Genomic DNA, 26421 nt, shown 5'->3' on the forward strand with positions numbered 1-26421 from the left:
TCTCTGTCATGGTCCCCAGACAATCACCGTCCCACTTCACTCACCTTCTCGCCCTCCTTGGTGTCCTGACCCCAGGTAGTTTGAAATCAAGAGCTCAGTAGAGGCGAGATTTCAGGAAGAAGATGGCAGAGGTGAAAGCCAGCAGGTGTGTGTAGAGTGGGGAGGCAAGGGGCATTTTGTGCCTCCCCAAATACCCTGATGGGCTTCCATGCCCAGACTCAGTATCTGATCCCTCACACAGGAGAGTAGCCAAAAGGACCTCTGACCTCTGCAGCCAATCCTGGAAGATCAGGCCATTGGGCTCCATAGTGTCTGGATCTCAGCTCAAAAGTTGAAATCTGCCTAACAGGAGTACACAGTTAACCTTGTTTATAAGAACATCAAAGCTGGGGAGATAGCTTAGTAAATAAAATGCTTGCTCTGGAAGCTTGAGGTCTATCGAGTTCAGATCTCCAGAACCATGTAAATGCCTTGTGGGTGTGGCGGCCTGCCTGTAATCCCAGCACTTGAGAAGCAGGGAAAGAGGACAGCCAGGGCGAGCTGGCTAGCTCTATCAGCCAGTTAGCAAAAGTAGAGCATGATGGAAGAAGACACACAGTTCTGATGTGTGCACACACTTACACGTATACCTGTACACAAGTGAACACATGTAGACACTCATACATGGGCAAAACTTCAAGGGCAGCATGCAAGAAGCCTCCTGTTGGTTAAGGACAGCAGTGGCAAGGAGCAGCAGGCCACAGTGGCTCCCTCACCCACCCAGTGTGTGCCACCGTCCACGCCAGCTAGGATGTGTCCCTTTCAGAACTAGTAAACACCTGCCCAGAGCTCTCAGCAGTGTCTGAGGCCCAGGGAAGTGCCTGTGACAAGGGTTTCAGCTCTGTCTTTCTGGGTCAGAGACACTCGGGTACCCACCAAGGGCCTCCTGTGCCACACGCAGCTCAGGGACCTGGGATGACGCCGGGCCCCTCGAACACCAGGCTCAGTCTACTACAGGAGTAATGCCTGGTATCAGATGCAAGAGAAGGAGATGAACCTTCACTCAGGTTTGTTTCTGTCCCTAGAGCCAGAGGTCAAGGCTGCATTTTCCTACGTAGAAATGAGAAATGAGCGTGTTACGCTGTGTTTGCAGCCCAGTGAGCCACCTCTGTGAGTGATGTGGAGCTCATAGCTGAGTCGGAGCAGATGTGACCAGTGCAGGGGCTGCCTGCTCCTCAAGCTGACCCCTAGGTACAGAATTGGGAGGCTATTCCTGGATAACTCAGGAGTCAGGCCCTACAAACTGCTCCCTGGGTGAGTGTGACCCATGGCAAGGAAAGCTCAAACTACAAACCTGGACGAGGTGGTTCTGGCTGGCAGTGCTCTGCCATCTAGCAGAAGTGCAAGTCCTCAGGCTGGCAGGGGAAGGCATTTGCTGCCCAGGCTGGTGACCTAAGTTCAGTCCCCAGGGACCATATGATAGGAGGGAAGAACAGATTTGTGCAAGTTGTCCTCTGACCACATGTGGGGACATGTGACACGTGTCCCCACACAATAAAATATTTTTCAAAGTATTTCTGGGAAAATGACCTGTGTCCCTATTTTTCCAACCCAAAGGTAAGGTCCCATAAGCCCAGGGTAGCTCAGAGTTGAAAACACAAGACAGCCAGGCCCAGGAGGGAGAGCTTATAGGGGTGACAGCAGAAAGGAGCCAGCAGGTAGGGGGGTGGTGAGACAAACAGGGATGCGAGCATCTGAATGGCACCTCTAGATTCAAGAGATGTCTGCACTGGAAAGAGTGTCTTCACAGGAAAGGAGCTGGAGCCACTTGGCTCATTGGAGGAAGACTAAAGTCACCTTGCATCATGCACAATGCAAAACTGTCCATGGGCCCAGTGTACAAACCATACTGATGGGCCGGGTGGTGGTGGTGGTGAAGAACTAGAAGATGGCCAGGCAGTGGTGGTGCACACCTTTAATCCCAGCACTCAGGAGGCAGAGCCAGGCAGAGCTATGTGAGTTCAAGGCCAGCCTGGTCTACAGAGTGAGATCCAGGACAGGTACCAAAACTATACAGAAAAACCCTGTCTTCAAAAAAACAAAACAAAACAAAATTAAAAACAAAATCTAGAAGATGGCCAGGTGCTAGTGGTGCATACCTTTAATACCAGCACTTTGGGATATAGAGGTAGGTAGATCTCTGTGACTTCAAGGCCAACCAGAGTATAAGCTCCAGGACAACCAGAGCTACACAGAGTAACCCTGTCTCGAAAACAAAAAAAAAGAAAGAAAAGAAAAGAAAAAAGGTAACCCAGGAGGATCTCTTGAAGTTAGACTAAGTTGAATGGTTTACTCATGAAAGAAAAGTTTAGATTTCATCAGAATTGGAAATCTGCTCAGCAAAGATGCCACTAAGAAAGTCAACAGAAAACTGGGCTGTGGCTGGCTCAGTTGGCAGAGTACCCGCTTGGCATGCACCGAGCCCTGGGGTCAGCAGTCCCCAGCACCTCACGCACTGGGTGTAGCAGCACACACCTGTGATCGCAGCACTAATTGGGGAAGGGTCAGAAGTTTGAGGTCATCCTGGGCACGTGAGACTTTATGTCCAAAAAAGGACTTGCCTAAACGGCATAGAGAATTGTCCAGCCAGTTCTTTTTAATGAGCAAAAAGATCGTGTAGGCTCTCTGCCAGTGAAGATGCCCAGCAGCATGAGAAGGGGCACTCAGCATGTACAGGTGGTGAGGATGCAGAATCTTCCAGTGAGATGCCACTGTATCCCCCTCCCTTGAAATGGCTGAGCTCAGAGTCCCCAGGCCCTAGTGCTTGAGTGTGTGTGTGCTTACGTGCGTGCATGTAATGTGCAATGGTGAAGCCTCCCTAAATTTGAACACCACTCTACCAGACAACCTGAATCGGCACTGGCATGTCCTAAGATCAGAATTCCCCAGCAAGTTTACTCCCAGCTGGCCCAGCTGTAAGCAACCTCATTGAGCAGGAGTGTTAGAGGCATAATATATGGTGTGTTTGTGTGCTGGGGCAGTATTTAAATGAGTGACTTGCTAACACGACATGTGTGAATCTCAACACTTTGCTGAGCTAACACAGCTGAATGCAAGACAAGATTAATCTCCAGAGATGGGTGCCAAAGCATCAGTTACACGCTGTCTCTTCAGTTGCTGATGGGGGTATGCTCCTGAAGATGAAAGCTTACGTCAAGAAAGCATGGGACCCAGGAAAGCTGCCTGAAGACTGCAAGATACCAACAGCCGCTAACAGTAAGCCCTTGACTGGGGTAGTTCAGAAGCTTCGAGAAGAGACTCAGCAACAAAAAAAGGTTGCAGCCTGTGTTGGGACATTCTGAGATGAGTTTATACAACTGGATGAGAGTTGACCGTGTATGAACGGTGAGTCACAGAAAATTTCATTCCAAAGAGAGCTGAACTTCAGCAAGGAGGGAAGCGGAGTGACGTGAGGCATCACCCTGAGCTCTCAGTCAACACTGGTTAAACACGAGAGCTGCATGCAGCAAGCACAGAGGATGTGTGCATGCAGCAGGCACAGAGGATATGCACATGCAGGTGGCACAGAGCATCCTCACAGTCCATGGGGTGAATGGATGTGCAGGACCTGAACTAACAAGTGGCCACAAGATGAGCATGTTCATATAGTGACATAAATATAAATTGTCTTAAGATAGTTGAAAGTGGAGGCTGAACAGGGTTGCTATCTTTAGTAACAAGTCTAGATCTGGGAGCTGGGCATGTGGCTCAGCAGGTGCTTAGCACGCTTGCTTAGCATGCACGAAGCCCTGGTTTGGTCTCTAATCACATAAACTGAGTGTGGTGACCCAAGCCTGTGATCCTGTACTTGGGAGATAAAGGCAGGACAATGAGAAGTTCAGGTCATCCTTGGCTACACAGTGAAATCAAGGCTGGCCAGAGCAACATGAGATCCTGTCTCAACAACAACACAAATCTCTCATAGATGTATCTGACTTGAGAAGCATCTCTGATGAAAAACATTAGCAAGTGTCCATCTATGATGTCTTAATAAGCAGCCCAATGCAGGAAAGCTAAACACACAAGCAGGTTATGCAAAGGGGCCATTCTGAGGCCATGGAGCTGTTGGAGTGCTTGAAAAGCTGCTGCTTATCCGATCATGAGGGAAATGCAAATGGGACTCAGACACTCTGAGCACACACCCTGATGGCGTGTCTACCCAGTCCTCCAGACACTCCTAACTAATGAGGCACACCAATCTGACAGGAACCCAAGATGTGCACCTGCTCAGCCTGGCAGAAAGTCTACCACCCACCAGGAGGCAGCATCTTGCAGCAGGACAAGCCACCTGAGCCTCCACACTCATCAGTAATGCCCAACGGCCCACCAAGGTCCCCATATACAGTGTGCTACCAGATACAGTGGCAGTGTGGCTTCTCCGTGTATTAAGAGGAGATAGGCAATGCCTACTTAGAATGCCATTTGTATAAAATAAAAATGTTGGCATATGTGTGTGGTGTGTGTATATATGTATGTGTTTATGTTTACATGTGTGGGCAAATATGGAGGCTATATTACCACATGTGTGTGTATATAAGTGGAGGCCCAAAGTTAGTATTGGGTGTTTTTCTCAATCATACTCAAGTTCGGGTCACTGAACCTGGAATTCACCAATTCTGCCCTATCTAGCTAGCCATTCTCCTCCCCACCCTCACCCCCAGGGAAGCCTCCTAAGTGCTGGGATGATAGGAGATCCCCCACCCCCGCCTGCATTTCTGTGAGTCCTGAGGATCTGAACTCTGGTTCTCATGTTCTACAAGACTCCCTGACTGTTCTAAAACACACCAGTTTACCCAGGCTGGCTCAAGTTCCAGCAATCATTCTGCCTCAGCTTCCCATGAGCTGGTATCACCGATGGAGCCACCTCACTCAGTTCCTAAACGTTTAACTCCCTTGAGACAGTCATATGAGGAGCTGCGGGCATTGGTGCCCTTGGGTTAGCCAATGGCCACGTGTGGGTGGCATGAGCTGCCTGCTCCTTGAGCTGGATCCTGAGTGCCCAATGGCACCAATCTTACACTCTTCTGTGGGCCTAAATGCCCTGCAGGAAAAAGCTTGAAGGAAACCTTCCCACCCTCCCCACCCTGGCTGCCTCCCAGGCCAACCTTGGTCCTCTCCTGTGAGCCTTCCCGGGATGCCCCACACTGCTGTGGATGATTGTTTGATAAATAAAACACTGATTGGCCAGTAGCCAGACAGGAAGTATAGGCGGGACTAACAGAGAGGAGAGAGGAAAGGACAGGAAGACAGGGAGGGGAGACACCAGCTGCCGTCCAGGGAGCATCATGGAGAGGCAGCAGGTAAAGCCACGGAACACGTGGCGACATATAGATTAACAAAATTGGGCTTAGTGTAAGAGTAAGAGCTAGACAATGGTAGGCCTGAGCTAATGGCCGAGCAGTTTAAATATGAGTCGGTGTGTTTATTTTATAAGTGGGCTCCGGGACTGGCGAGGCAGACATGCCTCAGTCCACTGTGCTCTGCAGCAGTGTACCACCACGTGCTCTTGAGTGTTGTCTCCAGATCTTCGCTCCACTTGCACACTCGGCTGCCTCATCCACAGCTGTGTGCCACACAGATAGATGCCAAGTGCTTCAACATATTCCCTGTTCCGAGATAAGCCTGCCCACCTGACGTGTGTTCCCTGGCCCAGCGTGGAGGGCACAGGAGTCCTTGTGTGAGGTGTTGGTGGCTGATGTAGAAGTAGATGCACTCTTCTGTCAGGATCTGTGTGTACGGTTCCTGGTCCCAAAGTCCTCCCGCGACTCAGACACCAACCAGTACTGGGCCTGGCCTAGAACTGGGCTTGGGTACACAGCCCAGAAAGGATCCAAGGCAGAGTTCCTGATCTGACTGAAGAGAAGTCAGGATAAGACGGTATCCAGGGACAGTGTGAGGAAAGGGTACAGGCAGGCAGCCAAAAAGGCAGTGGGCAGGGCAGAGACAAGGGCCTGGAGAGGCAGGTGCTCAACCCACGGGCCCACTAAGGACCTCTTCCTAGTCGTCAGCTGCAGGCCACTGTTCCTGAGACCTCTCTAGCCACACACAGAGTGGGCCTGGGACTCCACACCACTGACAGTGTTATAGGGATGGCCCCGGGGACAGGCTCTGGATATCCAACTCTGAAAGGAGGTCAAGTGACTCTCTACTGTGGCCTCAATGGGCTATGGCTGTGACCTCAATGGGCTCTCCTGGCTGGCTGAACTCTGGCAGCCCTAAGGCTACCTGGGCTAGAGGTCACCTGCTATCATAGCAGAGCTATCCACCAGAGGTAGCCTCACCCTTCTCTGGACAATCCTAACATGGCTTGGGCTCCAAGGTGGGACCCTCCCTGTGCCACCACTGGCCACATCTGCCGGAGCCCCGAGGTAAGCCTGGATCTGTTCCCTACTATGGCTTCCCACACTCATGGCTGCCCCAGGCCCACTTCACTCTTCAGATGAGTAGTTTTCTAGGGGATCCCCTAGGCATCCCAGTGCAGAAAACATATGGCCCAAGTCATGCAGAGTCACCAGTCCTGGATGAAATGTCCCTCCTACCACATTGCCTTTTCATCACAGAACTACAGCCCTCGTCTAGAGGGACAGACCCCAAGGCTCATTCTCTAGATAAAGCATCTGCCCTGGCTGCCAGGCTGGCCCAGGGATGACAATTCTCTCATGTCACATAGTCACATTCTACCAGTCAGCAGAGGAGACACTCAGGCTAATGTTCTAGTACCTGCCAACACCAGGGCCCCACAAAGGAACTGAGTGCTGACCCCACCCCAGCCAACCACAGACCTAAGGGACTCCTGGTAAACTTCTTGGAGGCAGAAAAGCAGAAGGGCAAAGAGAAGGATGTGATGGACTGCGACTGGATCCTGCCAAAGCTTCTCCCCTCAGGGCTGAGGCAGGCCAGGAGACCTGACACCCCAGAAACTCAGTCCTGGAAATACCATGTGCTGCCCCAAACAACAGGGACATCTGCAAATGCCAACATGGCATCATCATACACCCCCATCCCAGAACCCCTTGGCCCAGAGCAAGATGTTGGCCCCATCCAGTCCAGGGCTGAAATCACATGTGAAAGACCTCACAGCTTTGGAAAATAATATGGATTGTTAAAAATATAACAGTAGAGATTTAAAACAGTTTACCCGACTGGCTGGAAGAGGTCCCAACAAGATGACAAGAATAGTCCTGTGCCCACCATGGCCTTCACCTCAAGGTACAGGGCCTGGCTGCTCATAGTAGACTCACTGCCAAGTGAGCTGTCTGGGTGGGCCCCGGCCCCTGACTGTGCAAGAGGAGGCGGGTAGGGGAGGCTGCAGGATCCCAGCCCCGGAGCCAGTCAGTGGTATGGCAGTTACAAGTCACAGGTCCTTCTACAGTACAGAACTGGTTCAGAGTGCTCTGTTGATACTGTCATTGCGGTCACCTCATCCGGGATGGGGAGTGCAGCTTGCATTCCAGGCCTGGGAGACTGTTTCCGGTTTCCACTGGTTGGCTCTGCTGTTGTGGCAGGTACTGAGGCTACCAACACCTAGAGATAGGTCCCTTGGTGGCTCCATGGCCTAGGAGAACTTGTTCAGGCCAAAGGAAAGGTCGCTCTTGGGCACCAGTGAGGCAAGAGGCCCTGATGGCAGAGAGGAGGCTGCTACATGGCTTTCACACATCGGAATGAACTGATAGGGTACGGGCCCAGAACCTTCGACCGCTCATTCCAATGCACAAAGACCAACCACAGGTTCCATTGGAGACTAAGACTCAGCTTCAATCACTGACCACCAGAGTGTACAGACTAGCCAGGGCCCCGAGCCACAAGGGCCATTATCTGCAAAAGGGGATGGCCTATCCGGCCACATCAGATGTTCCAGCTGGCCAGGTGCCCAGCCAGCCTCAACCTGAGCTGCAGCCTCAGGGTCCTTTCTTCCGCTGCTCCAACTCTGGCAATCGTTCCTCCCGAGTCTGTGCATGCCGGACCCCCACACGATGCGCTGTCTCGGTAGCTGTGATGTCAATCTGGGCATAGCGGGAGGAGGAGCTGGCCCCTGAAAGCAACCCACTGTGAGTGGACCCAGCAGGAATGGCCCCCGGCCCAGCTGCCCCTGGCCGGGTCTCAGGTGTGTCAGGTGATAGGACCAGTGGGCACTCTGATCCTTCTCTACTCCCAACCAACCAAGTAATCATGTCAGGACATGGGCGGCAGCCCAGGGCAGGACCTAAGGGTCCTGGCTTTTGGAAAGGTCATTTGCAAGCTAGAAGGAAGTGCTCCCTTGCCAGGGCTGATGTGCCTGGGGCTCAGGCCCAAAGCTAAGGTCACAACTCCCCTCTGAGGCCTCCCTGTGGGAACTCACCTCGCACACCCCCACTGGCCCCTGGGAACTCCAGGCCCATGTAGTGCAGCTGCAGTCGGGAGGTGGGGCTGATGGGGATATTCACATACGTGGGCATCTCGCTGCGTGGTCGTTCCGGCCCTGGGCTGTCAGCAGCCATGGGCCCTGGAGATCCTGTGGAGAGAGGTCCTCTGAATCCCTGAGATGTAGCTGGGAGCTGTACAGCCAACCCCCCCAAGACCACCCTCCATGGCCCAGTCCCCTCTTCCCATCTTCTACCTCACCCTGGAGACCCTACCCAGGTCTCCCATTTTCCATTCAGCCCAGGGCTATGATCCTAGGACTCACACACTGCCCCCTCCCCAGTCCAGGCACTCATGCATACGGATCCCACAAGGCCTGTTCTCTGTCCAGTCAAACCTCATCTCACAACCTCCCGGGCACCCTCTAGTGCAATCTCCTCACCCCCCACCCCACCCCACCCCACCCCTCACCCCGCTTCTCCAGGGTCAGCATATTCCTGCTGCCTCAGTCTGACCCTCTTCCCTGTCCTGGGTCTTCCACCTGCTACAGGCTGCTGCTGGAGTAATCTCCACTATTGAGGATAATTCCCACCAGGACCCCTCTGCAGATCATAGCCAACAACTCCATCTCTGTCCCCAGAAAAACAGGCACCCTCTCCCTCTCGGACACCTCAGCAGTTTGAATTTTCTTCTAAGAATCCATGTCTTGCCCTTGTCCCATATCCTCACAGTTGACCGCCAATGTGTGCAAAGCCCATGGTGCTAGCTGCCAAGGAGCCAGGGACCCTCCATGCCCAGCTGGCGGTGCTCACAGTAGACTCACTGCCAAGTGAGCTGTCTGGGTGGGCCCCGGCCCCTTCTGTGCAGGCCCAGGGACTCTGCACACAGTTGGCAAATTAAGACCTTTCTCCAGAGTCACTCTCATAATCCTGTCCCTCTGGGGTGAGAACAGTCATATAGGATGGGACACAAAGTACCATTTCAGAGTCATAGGCAAGGGCAGTCATCCTCTATTCCAAGCGCCAGCGGCTTAGACATAGACAGGCTGCTGAAATCCTTGCCCCATAGCACATGCCAAGCCCACAGAATCCAGTTCAGGGCTGGGGCTCAGGATGGGGACATTGAGGGCCCCACAGGTAAGCTTGTTCTGCACCCCGTATCCAGAGAGAGGCTTGGCTGTACCTGTTTGCCCCAGGATCCCGACCACCCTGACCCAGCTCCATCTGAAAGTTTCCACCAGCGCCTCTCCTCCTCCTCTTCTTCCTCCTCCCCTTCCTGCCACCAACATGGCTAGTGTGGAATGTGGCAACCGTTTGCCCTTCACGGAGAAACCCCAAGTTCCCAAGTCACACATCCATCAGCCAGTATATCCAGATGAGACCCCAGGGTTGTAGTGGGGGGGTCCACTTCTGACTATTCACTGACACAAGTGAGCAGTTCTGTCCCCATCCCCCAGACTTGGGGACCCCACGGCAGACCCCCCACTACACAGTACATGTCCTTGGAGGTCTTGAGGTCCTTGTACTGTCCATGCTATGGTGAGGCTCAGCTGCTGCACAGCACCAAGTGGGACATCCATGTGCTGGCCTCCAATCAGGGAGCTGGCTTTGCTCGCTCACAGAACGTCCTGTCTTAGCCCTTGGCAAGCAAAGGTAGGCTCAGTGTTTCAATCCCCAGAAAATCTCGGATCTGAAGCAAAGGATTTCTGAGAATCTGATGCATTTGTAGCACAGAGAATCCATCATAGCCGAAGAAAACCTCCCCAAGGAGGCTTAACCAGCAGGGTGGAGGGAAAGCCAGGGCCAGCCTGCACTGGCCATCCAAGCAAGGAGGCAGAGCCCACAGCAGGCCTTCCCAGGGTTGGGTTGGCAGGCTGGAGAAGGGGCGTGGCTAAGGGAAGGAGGAGAGGGGATGGGTGAGCCAGGGCTGGGGTCTGGGGTCTAGAGACTAGAGATGTCAGACTTCAGCACTGAGCCTTTGAAGGCCAAAAAAGGAGAGCTGGGGCTGGGCTCTGTGCCTTAGTGGGCTTGAATATGTTCCCTGAGTCTAGACACTCTGTCTGGGATTGAATCTACTTTTTCCAAGATGGTCTGGACAGGTGAGTTGAAGAGAAGCAGGGAGAAGCAGGAGAAACCTGAAGCCTAAACTAGATGAAAAGTTCGAAGCCAGCTGACATGGGAAGTCAAAGGCCAGAGGGGTGCTGTTGAGACTCCAACACAGTGAGTGCCTGCTCTCCCGCTAAACTCAGTCTCCTCCCAAAGGGACGTGACCCGCTGGCCAGGAAGGTGTGGGTTCGCTATGCCCCGTGTCCTTCCTGACTTTAATTCAGTTTTGGCTTTGGCAGCATCGTTTTAGAACTCACATGTTTACTAGAACAAAACAGACAACAGGATAGTATCGCCTTCTTCCTTCCCACCGCGGCAGGCTGACCACCATCCGACTATAACCAGGCACATCTCTGTTCCTAGTCTGGTCCAGGGCGAACTCACACGTCCCTCATCAGAGTCAGGGCCCTACCTCCCACGTCACCCTACCCTTGCCCTCAGAGGGAAAGGGCCCTGTCCTCAAGTGGTACCGTCTCCATCTCTTTGGTCCTGGGGTGGATTATCCACTGTATTAAAGTAAAATCCTGGCATCCCTAGTGGGGTGGTAGTAGAAGGAGATGTCTAAACAGTGAGGGCCACCTCTGCTACTCCATGATGTCAGGGAGGACCCTGGACCATAGGCTTCACATGGACCCAGAATTCAGGCTGAGCATTCCAGACAGAAAACCCCAGCAAACAGATGGGATTGGGACTTTCCTGTTGGCCAGGGTGCTGACCCCTGTGGCCTGCCTGTGGCCCCACCCACAGCTTTCTGCCCCAGTGTCTCCTTGGGTCTGACTGGACTCTCTATCTTACCTACAGGGCTTGGCCTTCCAAAGGCACCACTCACCTCTGGAAAAAAAGACGCAGGGATCTGTAGCACCCACGCAGGAGGAGACAAGGAAAGAGGTATCCCTGGCCTCCAGTCACCTGGCCCAAGGTCAGGCACCCGGGACCTATAGGCTCTCCCAACCCTCCCAGGTTGGGCTAGCACCCTCCAGCCTTCATCGGCAGACAGCCAGGCTTCTTCCAAGAAGTGTCCCCTGCTTGCTGAGTACTCTGGCATTCCCACTCTTCCCCAAACCTGTCCTGAGGAGCTGGAACCTCTGGGGGCCATTGCTTCCTTGCCTGTTCACTAGCTGGTACACACTTAGAGCTTGGGGCCAACCCCCTCCAATCTGACTCCTGAGCTACAGACCATGGTCCAGCTGTCACTGGCCACTCCCAGCCAGGCCACTCAGTCATGCTCCAGAGCCATGTACCTCTCTTTAGCTCACCACCTCACCCTACTCACCTGTTCCAGGCTTCCCAAATGCCACTGTCACCCCACTACCCATACCCTTCCCATCCAACAGGGCTACCTCTTAGCTCTAAACCCTTCATCCCTACACTGTGAGTACGGGGAGTTCAAAGCCAGGTGCCTACCTGGATATGTCACAGTGAGTCCAGAGGATGAAGTAGCCATGACCTAGACCAAAGACAACAGGGGTTAGTGTGTACATCCCACTCAACTTTTGCCCTGCCCCCCTGGACCCCAAGAAATGGAATGGTAACTCCAAAAATGGCATAGGTCTGAAGATCTGGGCAACCTACAGTCTGGAGGAACACAGCTTTGTCCTCCAGACCCTTCTGTTCTTAGACCTCATAGCCCCGACCACCCAAGCAATGGTTTGACATGACAATCCAGGAGACAGCTGAGGCCAGTGGTGTTCTAAGAAAGTCTACAAACAAGGTCCCCAAGCTACTCCCTTCTAGCTTATGGCTCAGCCAGACTCCAAGATGACTCCTCATCAGTACTTATGGCCCAGCTAGACCCTACTGCCCATCACCTGAGTAGTACATGGTTACTGAATAACATGCCTACGTGGCCTATAGGGACCACAGTGTTACTCTCCAGCTCTGGCATATTGTCCCATACATTACAGGGCCCTCCTGGGAGCCCATCAGTGAGACAAACAGTCACCCAACTCCGGAATGAGTCCCAGGCCTCTGTTTCAGGCAGAACCGGATCAGGGAGTTGATGGAACATGAGAAGAAACAGCTTAGAGTCGCTGTAGGGGCAGATGGGGGAGGATGAAGGCCGCAGCTGGGTGCATTTGCTATCTCATGCACAGACCTCCCCACTCCAGCTGGGAGAAAGTGGAGGCTGAACATGCCCAGGGCTCCAAACATCCCCAGCCCCTTGTCAAAGGGCCTGTCCTGAGCAGGTAACACAGAGTCCCACAATCCCAGCGACTCTGAAGGAGCAACTTGGTAGTGGGACCTCTTGGGGACAGGGACAGGAACTTGACACCCAGCACTGTTCAAGCCAGCCTTGAGAGTGATAGTCACATGCCTAGGGTACAGACAGGGATACCCCTGAGCAGACCACATGGATCTGAATGCATCGCCATTTATAACAGAGCCCTGTGCAGGCCTGGGGACTCAAGCAGGTATAAAGCAGCCCCCAGGATAAGAATCAAACACCCTAGAGCCAGAGCCAACCACATACAGGCCTCTGAGGGTGTACTTTGTCACCAAGCAAGAAGTCAAGTCCTCAACATCCCCCACAAAGGGCAACTGCTCAGGGAAGGCCATGGCTACAGGATCCACACCAGACCTTAGCATGGGTGGGCCATACAGGACAATAAAGCACATGATCAGCTTAGGTCCTTGGGTGGCCAATGCATGAGGAGGCAAGGTCTGAGACCAGTGTCTACCTATCTGTGAGCCCCTGATGTGAGGGGAAGCCCCCATCATATCAGCCACCCCATCTCATGGAGAGGAGTCGTGGCTGGTGACCCTGGGTTCCACATGAGACCCTAATCACTGACGCCTTTGCCAACTGCTGGGGCTTCTAGTGTCTTGGAGGATGGACTGGTGCAGAAGAGCCTGGGATGGTCTTCCCCTGGAGACTTTCCACTTGACGTCCACCTTCTCCCAGTGTGTCATGGTGCTCCCTTCCTAAAGTGAGGACTTCTTGCCCACAGGACCCAGGTCCAGGGTCCAGGCCAACTTGCCTCAGGTGGAAGAAGGATGGACATTCAGGCTCCTACAGCATGGATTCACCCTTAACAGACCTGCCCACCTGGGTGTCCCTCTGCCTGCTCCAGGGAGGACCCATGGAGACAGAGAGAGCTAAGAATGGAGAACAAGGGCCTCGGGCCAGAGCAGTGCCTGCCCCTCTGGCTGGCCATCCTGCCGGCTCCCTGGTCCCGGGAATCTGCATCCACAGTCCTTTTGCAGGAAGAATGCCTAGCTCCCTCTAGTGAACACACATCTGCTGGGTGCTTACACAGGATCTCATCAGACCCTTGGGCCAGCCCATGAGGTGAGGACGGTTACCCATCAATGGAGGAGGAAACTGAGGCTCCTAGAGGTACAGTGACTTTCAGGGTCACCCAGTCAGTGGGCAGTGAATGTGGCCAAGCCCCCAAAGCCTGCTCTTCCCTACACAGCACCTTGGGGGAGCCAGGCTCCCAACTTCCAGCAGCAAGGATGGGAACGGGCAGGCAGGGAGGCACTGCTCCCTGGAGCTCTCTCCGCACAGGGGAAATGGGTTGGGTTGGGTTAGGGGTTGGGTGAGTCTGAACTCAGAGCAAGCCCTGCATGGGGGGATGAAACATGCAACACTGTGCATAGACAGCCCTGGGCCTGAGTCTGAATGACCACTGCTGATCGCAGTGTGGTTTCCACAAGTCACACACAATACACACAGTCATAACACTCCCCACCCCCCACCACATGCGCACACCATGTACCCAGCCCCAGGGCTATCCAAAGCCGCCTGTCCTCTTTGCCACATCCGCAACACCCAGACCTCAAGCTGAGGGCCAGGCCCCTGGAGTTTCTTCAGTCCCAGGCCTGGAGCGGGGGTCAGCCAAATGGAACAAGGCAAGGCAGTAAGAAAAGATAACTTTATTTCCAGTCTGAGAATGTAATTACAAACAGATTTCTTTAAAAACGCAATAGAGCAACATGATCGGCCGACAGCGCAGGTACAGATGAGTCAGCCTGCCGGATCGGAACTGCAGGTGCCAATGGAGAGACTCACACAGGGTGGGCACAGCCACACCGACCCCCCAACACTGGGAAGCGGAGCACCCCTGCTTCGTGCAAGGGAACACACAGTCTGGGGTGGAAGACACCCGAACACAGAGCCAGGGTGACCCGTGGGTAGGGCCAGAGCCCTCTACATGCCGGTGGAGCCCCGATTTCTTCCACCTGGTCCTGGCCACCAGCTTCCTGGTCCCAGCAAGGAGGCACAGGGGAACACTGCCGGGAGGTTCTGCAAGAGACCCTCCAGCAAACTGACTTTGGGATCCTGGGGAAAACTCAACCTCTGGGGGTGCTGCACACTCCTGTCAGGCAGCCCACTTCCCAGAGTCCTCCAGGAGCCCAGGAGCGGGCTGAAGTGAAGAGGGGGGTCAAAGTCACAGGCCCCTCAAGTCATGGAGCCTCCTGAGCGTCAGTTTCCTCCCCCGTGGGATGGGATACCGACCCCACCTGTGGGTGCTGCAGGGTGACGTGTAAAGCAGATCACGTAAAGACCGTGCCCAGTCTATGGGCTACAAACACAGAGCTGCTGGCTCACAGAACTAGGGATTCTAGAGCAGCTGCGGTAGATTTGATTTGGGGTAGGAAGTGTGTCTGTTTACTGCAGAACTGACCGAGAATGACAGAGGATCAGTTATCCAGGAAGAGGGCAGTGGGCCAAGCCAAGCCTCGTCACTGAGAGCTGACCCCAGCCATGGAGGTCTTCTGTCCCCAGCAGCAATACCTGGCAGGAGCCCCCAGCCCCCCCGTGGGCAGAGCACCCCCGTGCCTGATCCACAGGTGAGGAGACAGCGGGAGAAGCTGGATCAGTGGCTCTCCTGACCCCACCCTGCCCAGCCTCCGTCACTGGCAGCCATAGCACCCACCTAGGGGAGGACAGCCCTATGGATGTCATCCTGCCCCTGAGGCCCTTGCTACAGGTCTGGTGGCTTCTCAAAACATCACGGAGCACCCCCTCTGCAAAGAGGCTAGGGGCCCCCCTCTCCTATCTGGAGGGGCCATATCCAGCCCTTGGCAGCAGTGGCCAGCCTGCTCTCTCAGGGAGGGGGCTTTACCTTGAGTCCGCCACAGACTGAACATGACAAAAAGAAAGCCGGAGGTGGCCCTGCATGGGGGCTGCCTGCTTCCCAGGACTCGCCAGGGGACGGACTGGGCAGCGTGGCTTCACTGCCGGGGCCTTCTGTTGCCTGGCCCCGTCTTCGAGCTCCCAGGCAACTGGCGGGACACCCCGGGGGTGCCTGACCACCCAAGTCCGTGGCTGAACTGTGGTCAGAGCTGCCCTGAGAGGCTGGGCTTGGGTCTCTGGGGGCCTGGCGCAGGCTTCGAGGCGTGTCATAGTGCTGTCGCAATGAGGTGGGCACCTGGTACTCAGCCACCCCAGGTGGGCAGGCACACAGTTTGGGCTCAGGTGCACTGGCTCCAGGCGGCAGGCTAAGCAGAGAACCAAACTCCTCTCCAGCCCGCCACACGTCCAGGTTGCTGCCAGCGTAGGATGAGAAGCTGCCGGAGTACGAGGAGTGACTGCCCGTGGCGATGCCGCTGTCGGAGGAGCTCTGGCGGCCGACCTCCTGTAACTGCCGCGGCCGCAGCGGCTTGAGGGGTGGCCTGGAGGCTCCCAGCATGGCTTCTCCTGGACCCTGGGCAGCCACCAGGCCTGGCCCTTCCTGTGATGTGCTGGCTGAGGACGAGGACTGTTCTGGCCAGGCAGTGAGGCGGCTGCTGGCACTGATGTCTGAGTGGCTGGCCTCGGAGGAGGAGCTGGACAGGCTTCGATCATCCCCTGAGACAAAGCAGAAACTGAGGCTGCTGGGGGGGGTCCACGGAGGTGAGGGGTGCTCTCCAGTGAGCATGCTGTGACAGACAGCCCACTTCTTCCTAGCCTCTACACCTGGACGCTGGAGCAGAAGGCCAGGATCTGCACGACAGCCCTCCCCTCATCCGACGCTGGCCCGCTTTCAATGCCAGCCTTTCTAGAGCCTTCCCTCCCCCAGGCACTTCCTTGGTCCCAGTCTGAGTCTCCCCGACTCCCCCTCACCTCCACAGTCCCTCTGAGGCAGGTACCTGCTTACAGTCCCTCCATGCTGTGTGTCTATGACCCAGCCCCTGAGCTTCCTCCTCCTCCTCTCTCCACCCAACTACTCTGACTACCATCCTGGCCACCTTCCAGCCCAGCCAAGACCCGGGGCAACCCATCCCCCTTCACCACCCCAGGTACGCTCACACACTAGACCGCCCCTTCCTCTGACCCCATCACTGCCTCATCGCCTCATGGGGCTGTGAGCCTCTGAGGACAAGAGCATGCCTGGGATCCAGTCCTGTCCACTACCCTCCCATCCTGCCTCAGGAACTCTGCCTTGCCTCACTCTGTGTGAATGAAAAAAAAAAAAAAAAAAGATGCCACCTTTGCTTTCCCTCTCAGCTTGCCTGGCCTAGCTCGCAGGACTAACCGAGCAGGTGCCAGAGGCGAACCCTCTAAGGAGATAAGAAAGCTTCTTGCAAGCTTAAGAGTCCCTGCTTCTAGAGGGAGGGACTGGGAGGGGAGAGGGCCACCATCCCTGGGAGTGGTGAGAGGCACCAGGCAGTGCTTCTCTGGCCTAGGAAGGCCCGGTACAGCCTGCCTGCCAAGCCGGCCTCGGCCACGGCTGAGTGTCCAGGTTCTTCCATCCTTCTTCCCATTGACAAGTAGCTGTAGAGGACTGTCTGCTCCTGGGAAGCCAGCTCAGTTGGCCCCTGAGCATTTTGTCAGAAAATAGACAGTAAGACTCAATTGCAGACCGCTTGGGCCTTGCCCAGGCCACACAGCTAATGAATGGGTGGGAAGGAATTCAAACCCAGGTCACACTTCCCATCACAGCGGCTCTTGTCATTTGATATGTTTAGAGGATAGCGAGTGAATGGATGAAGGGAGAATAAATGAATGAATAGGAGAAAGCAGAAAGAATGAGTAGGAAGGGGAGCAATGAGTGGCTAAATGAATGGGTAATGAATGAATGAGCAGGAGGAATGGTGGTTGGATGGATGAATGGATGGATGAATGGATGGATGGATGGATGGATGGATGGATGATGGATGGATGGATGATGGATGGATGGATGGGTGGATAAATGGATGGATGGATGGATGGATGGATGAATGGATGGGTGGGTGGGTGGGTGGATGGATGGGTGGATGGATGGATGGATGGTTGGAGAGATGGATGATGGATGGATGGATGGATGGATAAATGGATGGATGGGTGGATGGATGGATGAACGGATGGGTGGGTGGGTGGGTGGATGCATGGGTAGATGAAGAATGAACAAGAGGGAAAAGGCCTGACTGAGATGGATGACAGCTGCCCGCAGAGGTCAGAAGGGTCATGAGTACGCACACAAGGAGACTCCCACAGCCCATGCAGACAGATTGCTGCCCGGCCTTGAGTGGAGTGGGGAGGTGAGTGCTTAGAGAGAGGTCCCAGCAGCCCAGACAAAGCCAACCACTGACTCTACCTCCACTGCCTGGCCTGCCGGAGTGTGAAAGCAGGCTAAGTCGCTTCTCCAGCTGCAGGGCCTCCAGCGCCTCCTGGGCAACACGCTCCTCTGAGGCTGTGGGCCCCCCAGAGCTTGGGTCTGTGCAGAGAAAAGGGTCAGTGAGGCAACAACCACTGCACTCCACCCTACATCACCCTATACTCCACCCTACACCACCCCCACACTCCACCCCTACACCACCAGGATACCTGGTGAGCCTAGAACCTTCAGAGCCAAGGCACCCTGAGCTAGCCCCTAGGAGGCCCAGCTTTGCCCTGCACCTTGACCCAGCTGCTGGGCATCAAACACAGGATACCCAAACCAGTCACTCAGACCCCCTAGATGCCCAACTTAGGTCCCTCTCTGTGGACAAGCCCCCATCTGCCCAGCCCATGTTCTTGTCCCTGTGGACATGCGCCTGAACTACCCAGCCCGAGTCTTTGTCCCTGCAGTTGGTCCCCTATCTGTCCAGCAGAGGTGCCTGTCAGTGTACAACCCCCAGCTCAGGTCCTTGTCCCTGAGGATGGCTCCACTTCTGCCCAGCCTGGGTCACTGTCCCTGCGACAACCCCCACTAAGGCAAATAGACTGACTCCTCTTCCTCACCCTCACCAGGCATGAGCCTCTCCTTGCCAGCAATGGCACTTCCTCAGTACCACAGCTCCCCTGATCTAGGAGAGGTCTGCCCAGCCCTAGCTCACCACACCCACTTCTCAGGAGCCCCACTTTGGTCCAAATGAAATGCCTCCATAATCCTGTTACTGCCTGCAGCTCCCAGGTTGGGTGGGATCTTTTCCTGGCCCCTCATCATCCGCCATCCCTGAGCTATACTGCAATAGGTGACAGAGAGCAGGAAAGTTGTCACCCTGTCCTCCCCAGGCACCCTCCCCTGCTGTCTTTGCTGGGGTGCTCACATAAGGTACTCCTTGCCCATATCCACACTGCCTACCTGAAGCCCTTGACAATGTCAACATTTGGCGGAGAGGCAGCCAGGCTGTAAGCAGTGGGGACCTGCTCCTCTGGCCCTGTGTATGTTCTGTGCACAGCCACTGATGTGTAGAAAAGCTAACCTGTAAGGGAAGCCTCTGGCCACCCCTTTCTAGCTCACAGTAGCCTCCTTCCTTCAGAAAAACCTTGGAGCACAGTTGGTCCCAGAGAACCCAGAGGGGGGTGTCTACGATTGGCATCTTGTTGCCATGGGCTTCCTCAGCTACGAATGCCTAGCCTCCAGCAGTAGTGCCCCCCAATTAGGAAGGGTCCCTAAAGCACCATGATGGCTGTCCTCTGAGCAGGAGTCGCCAGAATCCTCGATCCTTCCCTTCCTTCCTGCCCCCCTGTGCTCTGGTCTTCATGTGGAGGGCTGGGGCCTCAGTGGGTCTGATCCCAGTGAGAGTCCACACAATAGCACACCAGGAAACCTAGATGGTGGGGTGCTGCTCAAGTGCGCATCCCAGGAGCCCCCCACAGCTGTGGGACTTTAATGCCATACCACCCAGAGTCCTGTCACCCTATAACTCCTCCCCACATAGGTCAACGCTCCAGGACTCCACAACTGCCCTAGCTAGATGCTGAGTATGATCCCCACAGTTGGCATGCTGGAGTGACCCAAGGCCCCATATACCTAGGCAGGACACCTCAGGTACAATGTCTATTGTCTGAGCATGCCTGGATGATCTGGCAAGGACAGTTGTAGAGCAGGTCTGGGTACCCCATCAGCCCAGCCATCTGCCAACAGTCACTATCTGGGGACAGCCCACCCCCTGCCTGTGTTGGAGCACAAGTCACTTCCAAAATGACCTTTCTATGCCATTCTCTGCCCAGTGTTCTGTCCAGTGCCCCCTTCACCCAGAACCATTTAAAACAAGCTGGAGAGTGAGTGGGTACCCCTAAAGCCCAGGTGCTGCTTCCAGGCACACAAACAGCGGCCCATACACCAGAGTGAGTTGGGGGATGAATATGCTCCAAAGAACCTCTGAAAATGTGTGTCTCTTGGAGAAAAACATGGTCCCCCCCCACACACACACACCCTGACATCCAGGTGGCCCATTGGCATTTCCCCTTCACATTGTACATCTGCAGCTGCAAGGTAGAAAAGTACCAGCAGGGGGCGCTGCAGGAGGGCTCTGACCACAAGGAAGGCCTCAGGCTCTCCAGCAGCTATCTCACTGGCTGCTGGGGTGGGAGGGGGCAGCAGATAAGGAGCAGATATGGAGGGCCCGGTGCCTGTGCGTTTGGCTCAGCATTTGAAAGTGTGTCTCTATGTCCCATCTCCTGGCAAGATGACCATGTAAGGAACCAGCAGATGGGAGCTTTGACCACCCATGCGTGGTCACACTTGGACCCTGTCCTCATTAGGAATCTTCCACATGAAGCCCCCAGCTCGGGGCCTGGCAGAATCTAGAAAGTCCATCCCACTCTGAGTTCCTCAGTGCCAGGGCCATGAATCTTTTAGCTCTAGCAGCACACCTGGCCAAGGTACCCTCAGCCACTTCAGGGATTAGAGGTTAGATAAGAGGCAGGTTCAGTGGAACCCACTCCCAAATACATCTTGAAACCCCCATGCCTACCAGATAACCTCAGAGTGTCTCCTAGCCCAAATGCCAGGCTCAGACACCATGGTCCTGACCCCTAGCCGCAGAGAAAGATCAGCTGTCCACATGTCAACGTCCTGTGGCCAGGCTCTCTCTGTTCCATCTCCAGGGTCTTGGGCCACTTACTGTCCAGCCCCTGCAGCTGTGGCTTACCTAGATCAACCAGAAGGCCACAGGCCCTGGTGTACCAAGGTCCATGTCCAGGAGGAGGGGCCACTTAGGGACCCCAGGCTGCATAGTGGCTAGAGTGCCAGAGTCCCAGGCCAGGGGGCTCTAGGGTTCTTAGTTGTGGATGGGAAAGGGCAGGCTTCCTCACTAGGTTGACGAAGCAGGTTAGCAGTCCCTGGACCACCAAGTGCCTCTCCCTGCCACATCCCCACACACCTGGGAGAACTGGCCGGAGTCCAAATGGGCCTTTGGTCGGGGAGATGCCTCGGACAATGCAGTCAAACAGGAAGCTGATCTGCTCTCCCTCAGTTGAGGACAAAAAGAAGACTCCAGCCCCTGCAGAGGAAGGACAGAGAGACACAGGGGTCAGCCAGCCCCAGCAGGGCTTGGAGAGACACCCAGAGTAAGCCTGGGGTTCCCAGGTTGGGGTGCAAGAAACCCGAGCAATCTCCAACCCAAATCCAAGTGACCTTGTACAACTTCGTGAAGCCACACCCCCAGAGCCCCAGATCCCTTGTGCCCCCTCTGCTGCCTAGGGAGCCCACAGATGCTTCACACACGCAAACAGCCATGCCTTGGGCACCAGTTCCATACCACCACGGCCCGTCTGAACTAGCCCAAAGCAGCAGCCTTCTCCACCCACAACAACGTGTCCCCAGGGTGCCGAGTTGAGTGCCGTCTCTTTAGCAATGCCTAGGGACTGGGGGCGCGGGGGGGGGGGGGGCTTGTGCCAAGATGCCAGCTGGGTGCCCTTCCCAGTCAGCACCGCATGGCCTGAGAACAGTGGTCCCACATCTCATGAGGGCGACCTGTCCTGACTGCTCTGTCCAAGACTGCTCTCCTAAAAGAATGTTCACCAGCTCACTGCATGCACCTCCTGTGAGGAGACATGCAGGTCAAGCCGCCCTCTGCCCTCCCGGCTCCCTCCAGGCTTCCTGGCAATGGCAAGAGAGGCACTTCTGGGAGGTTTCCTTGGGTGTCTAAGAGCCAGGCTGTCACCTCAGTATGACCGTCACTGACTCAGACCCTCATCCAGGACTGTGCCAAGTCACCTATGGATGTTCGTCCCATGGCGGCACAGTGCAGTGTGCCCACACCACAAATGATCAGCTGTCACTCTAACCAGTGCCGTGTGTCCCCCCCACACACACTAAGAGTGACCTCTTCTTTTCTTGGAGGTCAAAGGTTAAAGATGAGCCCCTGAGGTAGCACATGTGTCCCAGGGCTGCCTCTGCCCCTCCTGCCCACTCAGCTGAAGGAAGGAATGGTGTGCAATCAGTCTAGGGTCACTTGGGCAGAGGGACCACAGAGGTGCTCAGAGCCTTGGTGCCCAGAGAAGCCCAGAGCAATGAGTCAGCAGGGAGGGCACCCTGAGGCCATCTGCCATCAGGCACCAGGCCGGCCCTCCTGCTGGGGCCGAGCATCCACCAAGGGTGAATGAAATCCCTCCCTGGCTGAGTGAATGGGGGAGCAGCCAGGCTGCCTGCTCCCACCTGCTGAGCCAAGGCCATGAGGCTGGACACGGTATGTCACCACACAAGAATCTCCCTCTGCTCCGGGCCTCTGCCATTGCCCAAAGAAAGGCAGGCAGGGTCCATGAGGGATTCTCAGGGGCAGAAGGCCGGGATAGCTAGCTCTCTATGGCTGGGGAAAGGGGTAAGATTTGAGAAGCCCCCTCACTTAAAAATTCTGCCTCCAGGTCATGCTCCATCATTGCTGAAGAACATGAAGCTGTGGATTCCAGGGACTCAGCCAGTACCAAGATATGCAGGCATGGCCACCCCAGTGCACACAGGGAATGGCATCACCTGCGATTGCTGAAGCTTCGTGTTGTCTTAACAACATGGTCTAGCAATGTCATTCTTGTTTTAGAGACAGGCAGACAGAACCCACAGCAGGCCAGAATGTCCATGATCCCAGGCAAGAGATGGACTCAAGCCTAAGGGCAGAGGCCACTGGGACATTGCCCAGCACCACAGCCCTGTTTCTACACTGGAAAGCTGCAGACCAAAAGAAAAGGGGAGGGGGACATAGAGCAGAAGTGGGCAGCTCCCCTGAAGCCTACCCAGGAGGCCACCTCCAGAGGCTCGCTGGCTCAGAAAGGGAGCTGGCAGCTGGCCTCTGCAAGCCAAGAACCCTGCTGGGCCTTAGTTAAGTGAAGCATGCTCATCAGGCTGGCCATCATCTGCTGGCCGGTTCACACAAAGCATCCCGGGCTTGCTCCCTGTCCCCATCTCCCACCCCACCCACTGGAGGGCTCAGCCGGTCTGGCCCCAGCTCTCATGGAAGGCCAGGCCTCTAATCCTGAGCTTACAGGCAGCTGGCAGAAGACACAGGACAATCGGTCCCCCGACTATAAAAAACCACATTACCGAAGGGAGTGGAGCCGGCCCTGCATTCCACCACGGCGGCGTCTGCGGAGTATCATGCTCCCCCAGGAGATGCAGTCAGCCAGACAAGGTCCAGGAGCCAGATAAGGTCCAGGAGCCCAGCAGCTACCAATCCGGGCCCCAAGTGCCCATATGGCATCCCCGCTAGCCACCCTATGTACAGCTCTGGAGGACACCCATCTTCAAGGGCCCATTAACCTGGGCCCTCAGAGTCCAGGGATGAGGCTTCTCTGGGATACATTTCTATTTCCTACCCTGTGCCCCCTGTCCTCTCTACTTGCCTGGGGCTCTCAGAATCACCCTGGGCTCCTAAACATGCCTGCCCTACCTAGCGTGCCTCCACATGAGAGATGCCCATCCATACTCCTTAGCCTGTCACAACGTCCTTTAAGACAGCACCTTTTATTAAGTCGTTCCGAACCCTGACCTTTACCCCCATCTAAGGAAGCCAGATGTTCATCCTGAGATGCTTTCACTTCTGAGACAGAACCTTGTGGTCCGTGCTCTGCCTCACATCCCTTTACCTGTCTGTTGCACTCGACCCCAGACCAAGCACTGTGTGACAGTGGCCCATTGACCTCTCAGGACCTGCTGCCAGAGGGGCCACCCTTAAGTGAGAATGAAAAGACACCTCCGGGGACTTCTCTGTGTTGCTTATTGGCTTGTATGTCCTAAGAAAGGGTAGAGCCCGGGTTCCCTGTCCATGCGCCTGCCCACCCGGGAGGCAAGGTCACCGTCCTTCACCGCCCCAGGGCCAGCCTGAGCCTCCTCCGAGTGGTATAAAGTAACAAAGGTAACTCTCTACTCTTCCAGTTCTGGGAGGAGGCCACTGAGGGAGCCTGGCGCCACCCACTTGTGCCCTCTTGGAACCACCCACCATGCAGAAAAGCCCAGCTATTCTGCTAGAAAAGGAGGTTCCAAGAGGAACTGTGGCCTCCCTACCAAGCACAGACCCTGACACCATCATCCTGGCTTTCACTGTTTGAGTGACCCAATCTGTGTCTGGTGGGACAGGGATGAGCCACCTCGTGGATCCCTACCCAGAACCCTGACCCAGAACGATACGCAGTAGAACAGACACTACACTCAGGGCATTTACTACATGGCAATGGGGAATACAAGGACCCGAAGAGGAGGAGCCAGGAGCTCTTGGGATGTACCTGCTTTAGCTCTAGTGGAGAAGACCCTTGACATGACTATGACAATGACCTCTAGATATACACATAATTCAAAGTGTCTCAGGCTTGGCCCAGCGAGGACCAGCATCTTCCAGAGCAGAGTGAGGGACATCAGCTACAGACCCTGTCAGCTTGTCCCTGGGTACCCTTGACATCACCTTCATCGACCCATGGAATGCTCTGCAGGCCCAGGTGAGGCCACTCCTTCATGACTCCCAATCCTCTGCCTGCTTCTGCTCTCCTGCATCCACTTTGGGCCTTGGGGGTTCCTGCTAACCTACACAGTCTACACCAGCACAGGACCTAATAGGCCCAGACTCTTCTGTTTCTTGAAGACCAAGCCGAGGTCCTGGTTGGGCATGGGGGGCTCCCTTCCAAACCTCAGGAAGAGGGGACCCCCCAAGTCCAAGCTCAGGCACACTGTCGGTACACAGGGCCACCTCAGGAGGGAGTTCCTCGGTGGGAGTTGACACTTGCTCTCCTGTCCAGATGAGGAAGTCAAGGCATTGGGTTCCATCACAATTGCAGTTAGCCACACACCATCACTGGCATCCCCAAAGGGTGAGGTTCCTGTCTAGGAAGCCAGGTTCTCCTATGTAGCAGCCTGAGCTGAGGCACGGAGCCTCCATGCACCCCAGGAGGTCACATGGCCTGTCTCAGAGGTCAGAGGACACTGCCTCTCCTCTCTAACAGCTCGTGACAAGTCAGCCCCCAGAGGACACAGATGGTAGCGGCTGACAGCTGGCCGTGTCTGAATTACCCAGCAGCTGGTCCTGCTCCCTGGCTCCAGCTTGGTACCCACTCTGCCCAAGAAGGCCTTTTGTTCCTCAAGAGGAAGAAGGGCTGGCACGTGGCGGATGGAGGCTTGGGGTAAGCAGCCAGCCCCACCCTGCCTCAGGAACAGCTGCACAGACAAGCAGCAAGGCATGGGCTGCACCACTTCCGTCACTGCCCCCACACGGCCACGAGTACCCATGGCAGCCCATGCCTCAGTCTCCTCTTCTTCAAAACTGAGCTACGGTAGGGGTGGGGCCCATGAGCTAGGGACCGTGTGCTCCCTTAGATGTGTCTCTCTCGGTGTCCTGTAGGGCAGCTCTCAGGAAGCCCACCATGGCCAGCCTGGACCTTGTGTGACAGCAGATACCACACTGATGGGGCCTGGACTCACTCCGTATGCTGATGTCACTATACGACTACAAAGAGAGAGAGTCCACTCAAATCCAGGCCAGCAGAACCTGCAAAGCCACTGGAGACATGGCCCCAGGCCTGGAGAACCGTGACAGGCAGCCACAGGGGCCTGACTCAGTACCAGCCACGGAATGCAGGATCTTCTCTGGAGGCCACAGAGAAGTCTCTGCACACAGCCACATCTCTTGAATGTCACTGTCACCCCACTACTACTGAGTCCAAGAGCTTTGTACCGGATGACTCCTGTCTGGGATGCCTGCATCGCTACCCCTGCTGGCCATGAACAAAGCACTAGGAAGGCACTGGGCTCCAAGAGCCAAGGGTCCTCAGCCCAGCCCTGATCCTGCTGCCCCCACCTCAGCAAGAGGTCCTGCCTCTCCCACAGTCACCTTGCAGATGGTGCTCCTGGAGACCACCAATACCCTGCTACAGCTACTGTGCGGCTAAAGCTTCCTGTTCTTGTCTGGAGAGAAACCAGAATCTTCTAGGCCCCTCTGGCCCTTCCAGACTGTGCTGTGGGGCCTGTTGGTGTCATTCCCAAGTGCCCAGCCTGGGTCAGCTCTCCAGTCCCTCTGTGTCCCTCCCTGTCTCTTGTCTTTCTCCAGGACTCCATGTCTCTGTGAGAACCCATGAGGTTATATTTCACTTCCCTGGGTCAGAATCATACATGGCTATTTGCTTCAAATCTATGTTTGCCAGATACCACCACAGGGGGCTGCAACCTGTCTCCAGTGGCCATGATTGTGAGTGGAGGGATGCTGGGGCCAGAAATGATGCCAAGAAGAGGGACCAGTCCTGAGATGCACTTCCTGGGGACTCTTAAGGAGATTCCACAGAAGAAAGGCCAGGATAGGCACAGTACCGGAGAAAGCCACCAAGATGATCTGACTCAGACTCGGG

At 55.3% G+C, this 26421-nt stretch overlaps 1 protein-coding gene across 2 annotated transcripts in view; it reads right to left on the minus strand.

The window, feature by feature from the left end:
- Positions 1-5501: 5501 nt before the first annotated feature.
- Positions 5502-26421, minus strand: part of Dok7 (docking protein 7) — a 34962-nt gene continuing 14042 nt past the window's right edge. For both annotated transcript variants that reach the window (XM_076545720.1, XM_076545721.1), the window contains exons 5-10: positions 20982-21101; positions 17987-18106; positions 15554-16278; positions 11889-11931; positions 8378-8530; positions 5502-8071 (exon numbers count right to left, since the gene is read on the minus strand). In XM_076545720.1, the coding sequence (XP_076401835.1) occupies positions 7938-8071; positions 8378-8530; positions 11889-11931; positions 15554-16278; positions 17987-18106; positions 20982-21101 (1295 nt within the window). In that variant the 3' untranslated portion in view covers positions 5502-7937. The remainder of the gene's footprint in view (positions 8072-8377; positions 8531-11888; positions 11932-15553; positions 16279-17986; positions 18107-20981; positions 21102-26421) is intronic.

Source organism: Peromyscus maniculatus, chromosome 10 (genome assembly GCF_049852395.1).
Source record: "Peromyscus maniculatus bairdii isolate BWxNUB_F1_BW_parent chromosome 10, HU_Pman_BW_mat_3.1, whole genome shotgun sequence".
NCBI classification, from domain to species: domain Eukaryota; kingdom Metazoa; phylum Chordata; class Mammalia; order Rodentia; family Cricetidae; genus Peromyscus; species Peromyscus maniculatus.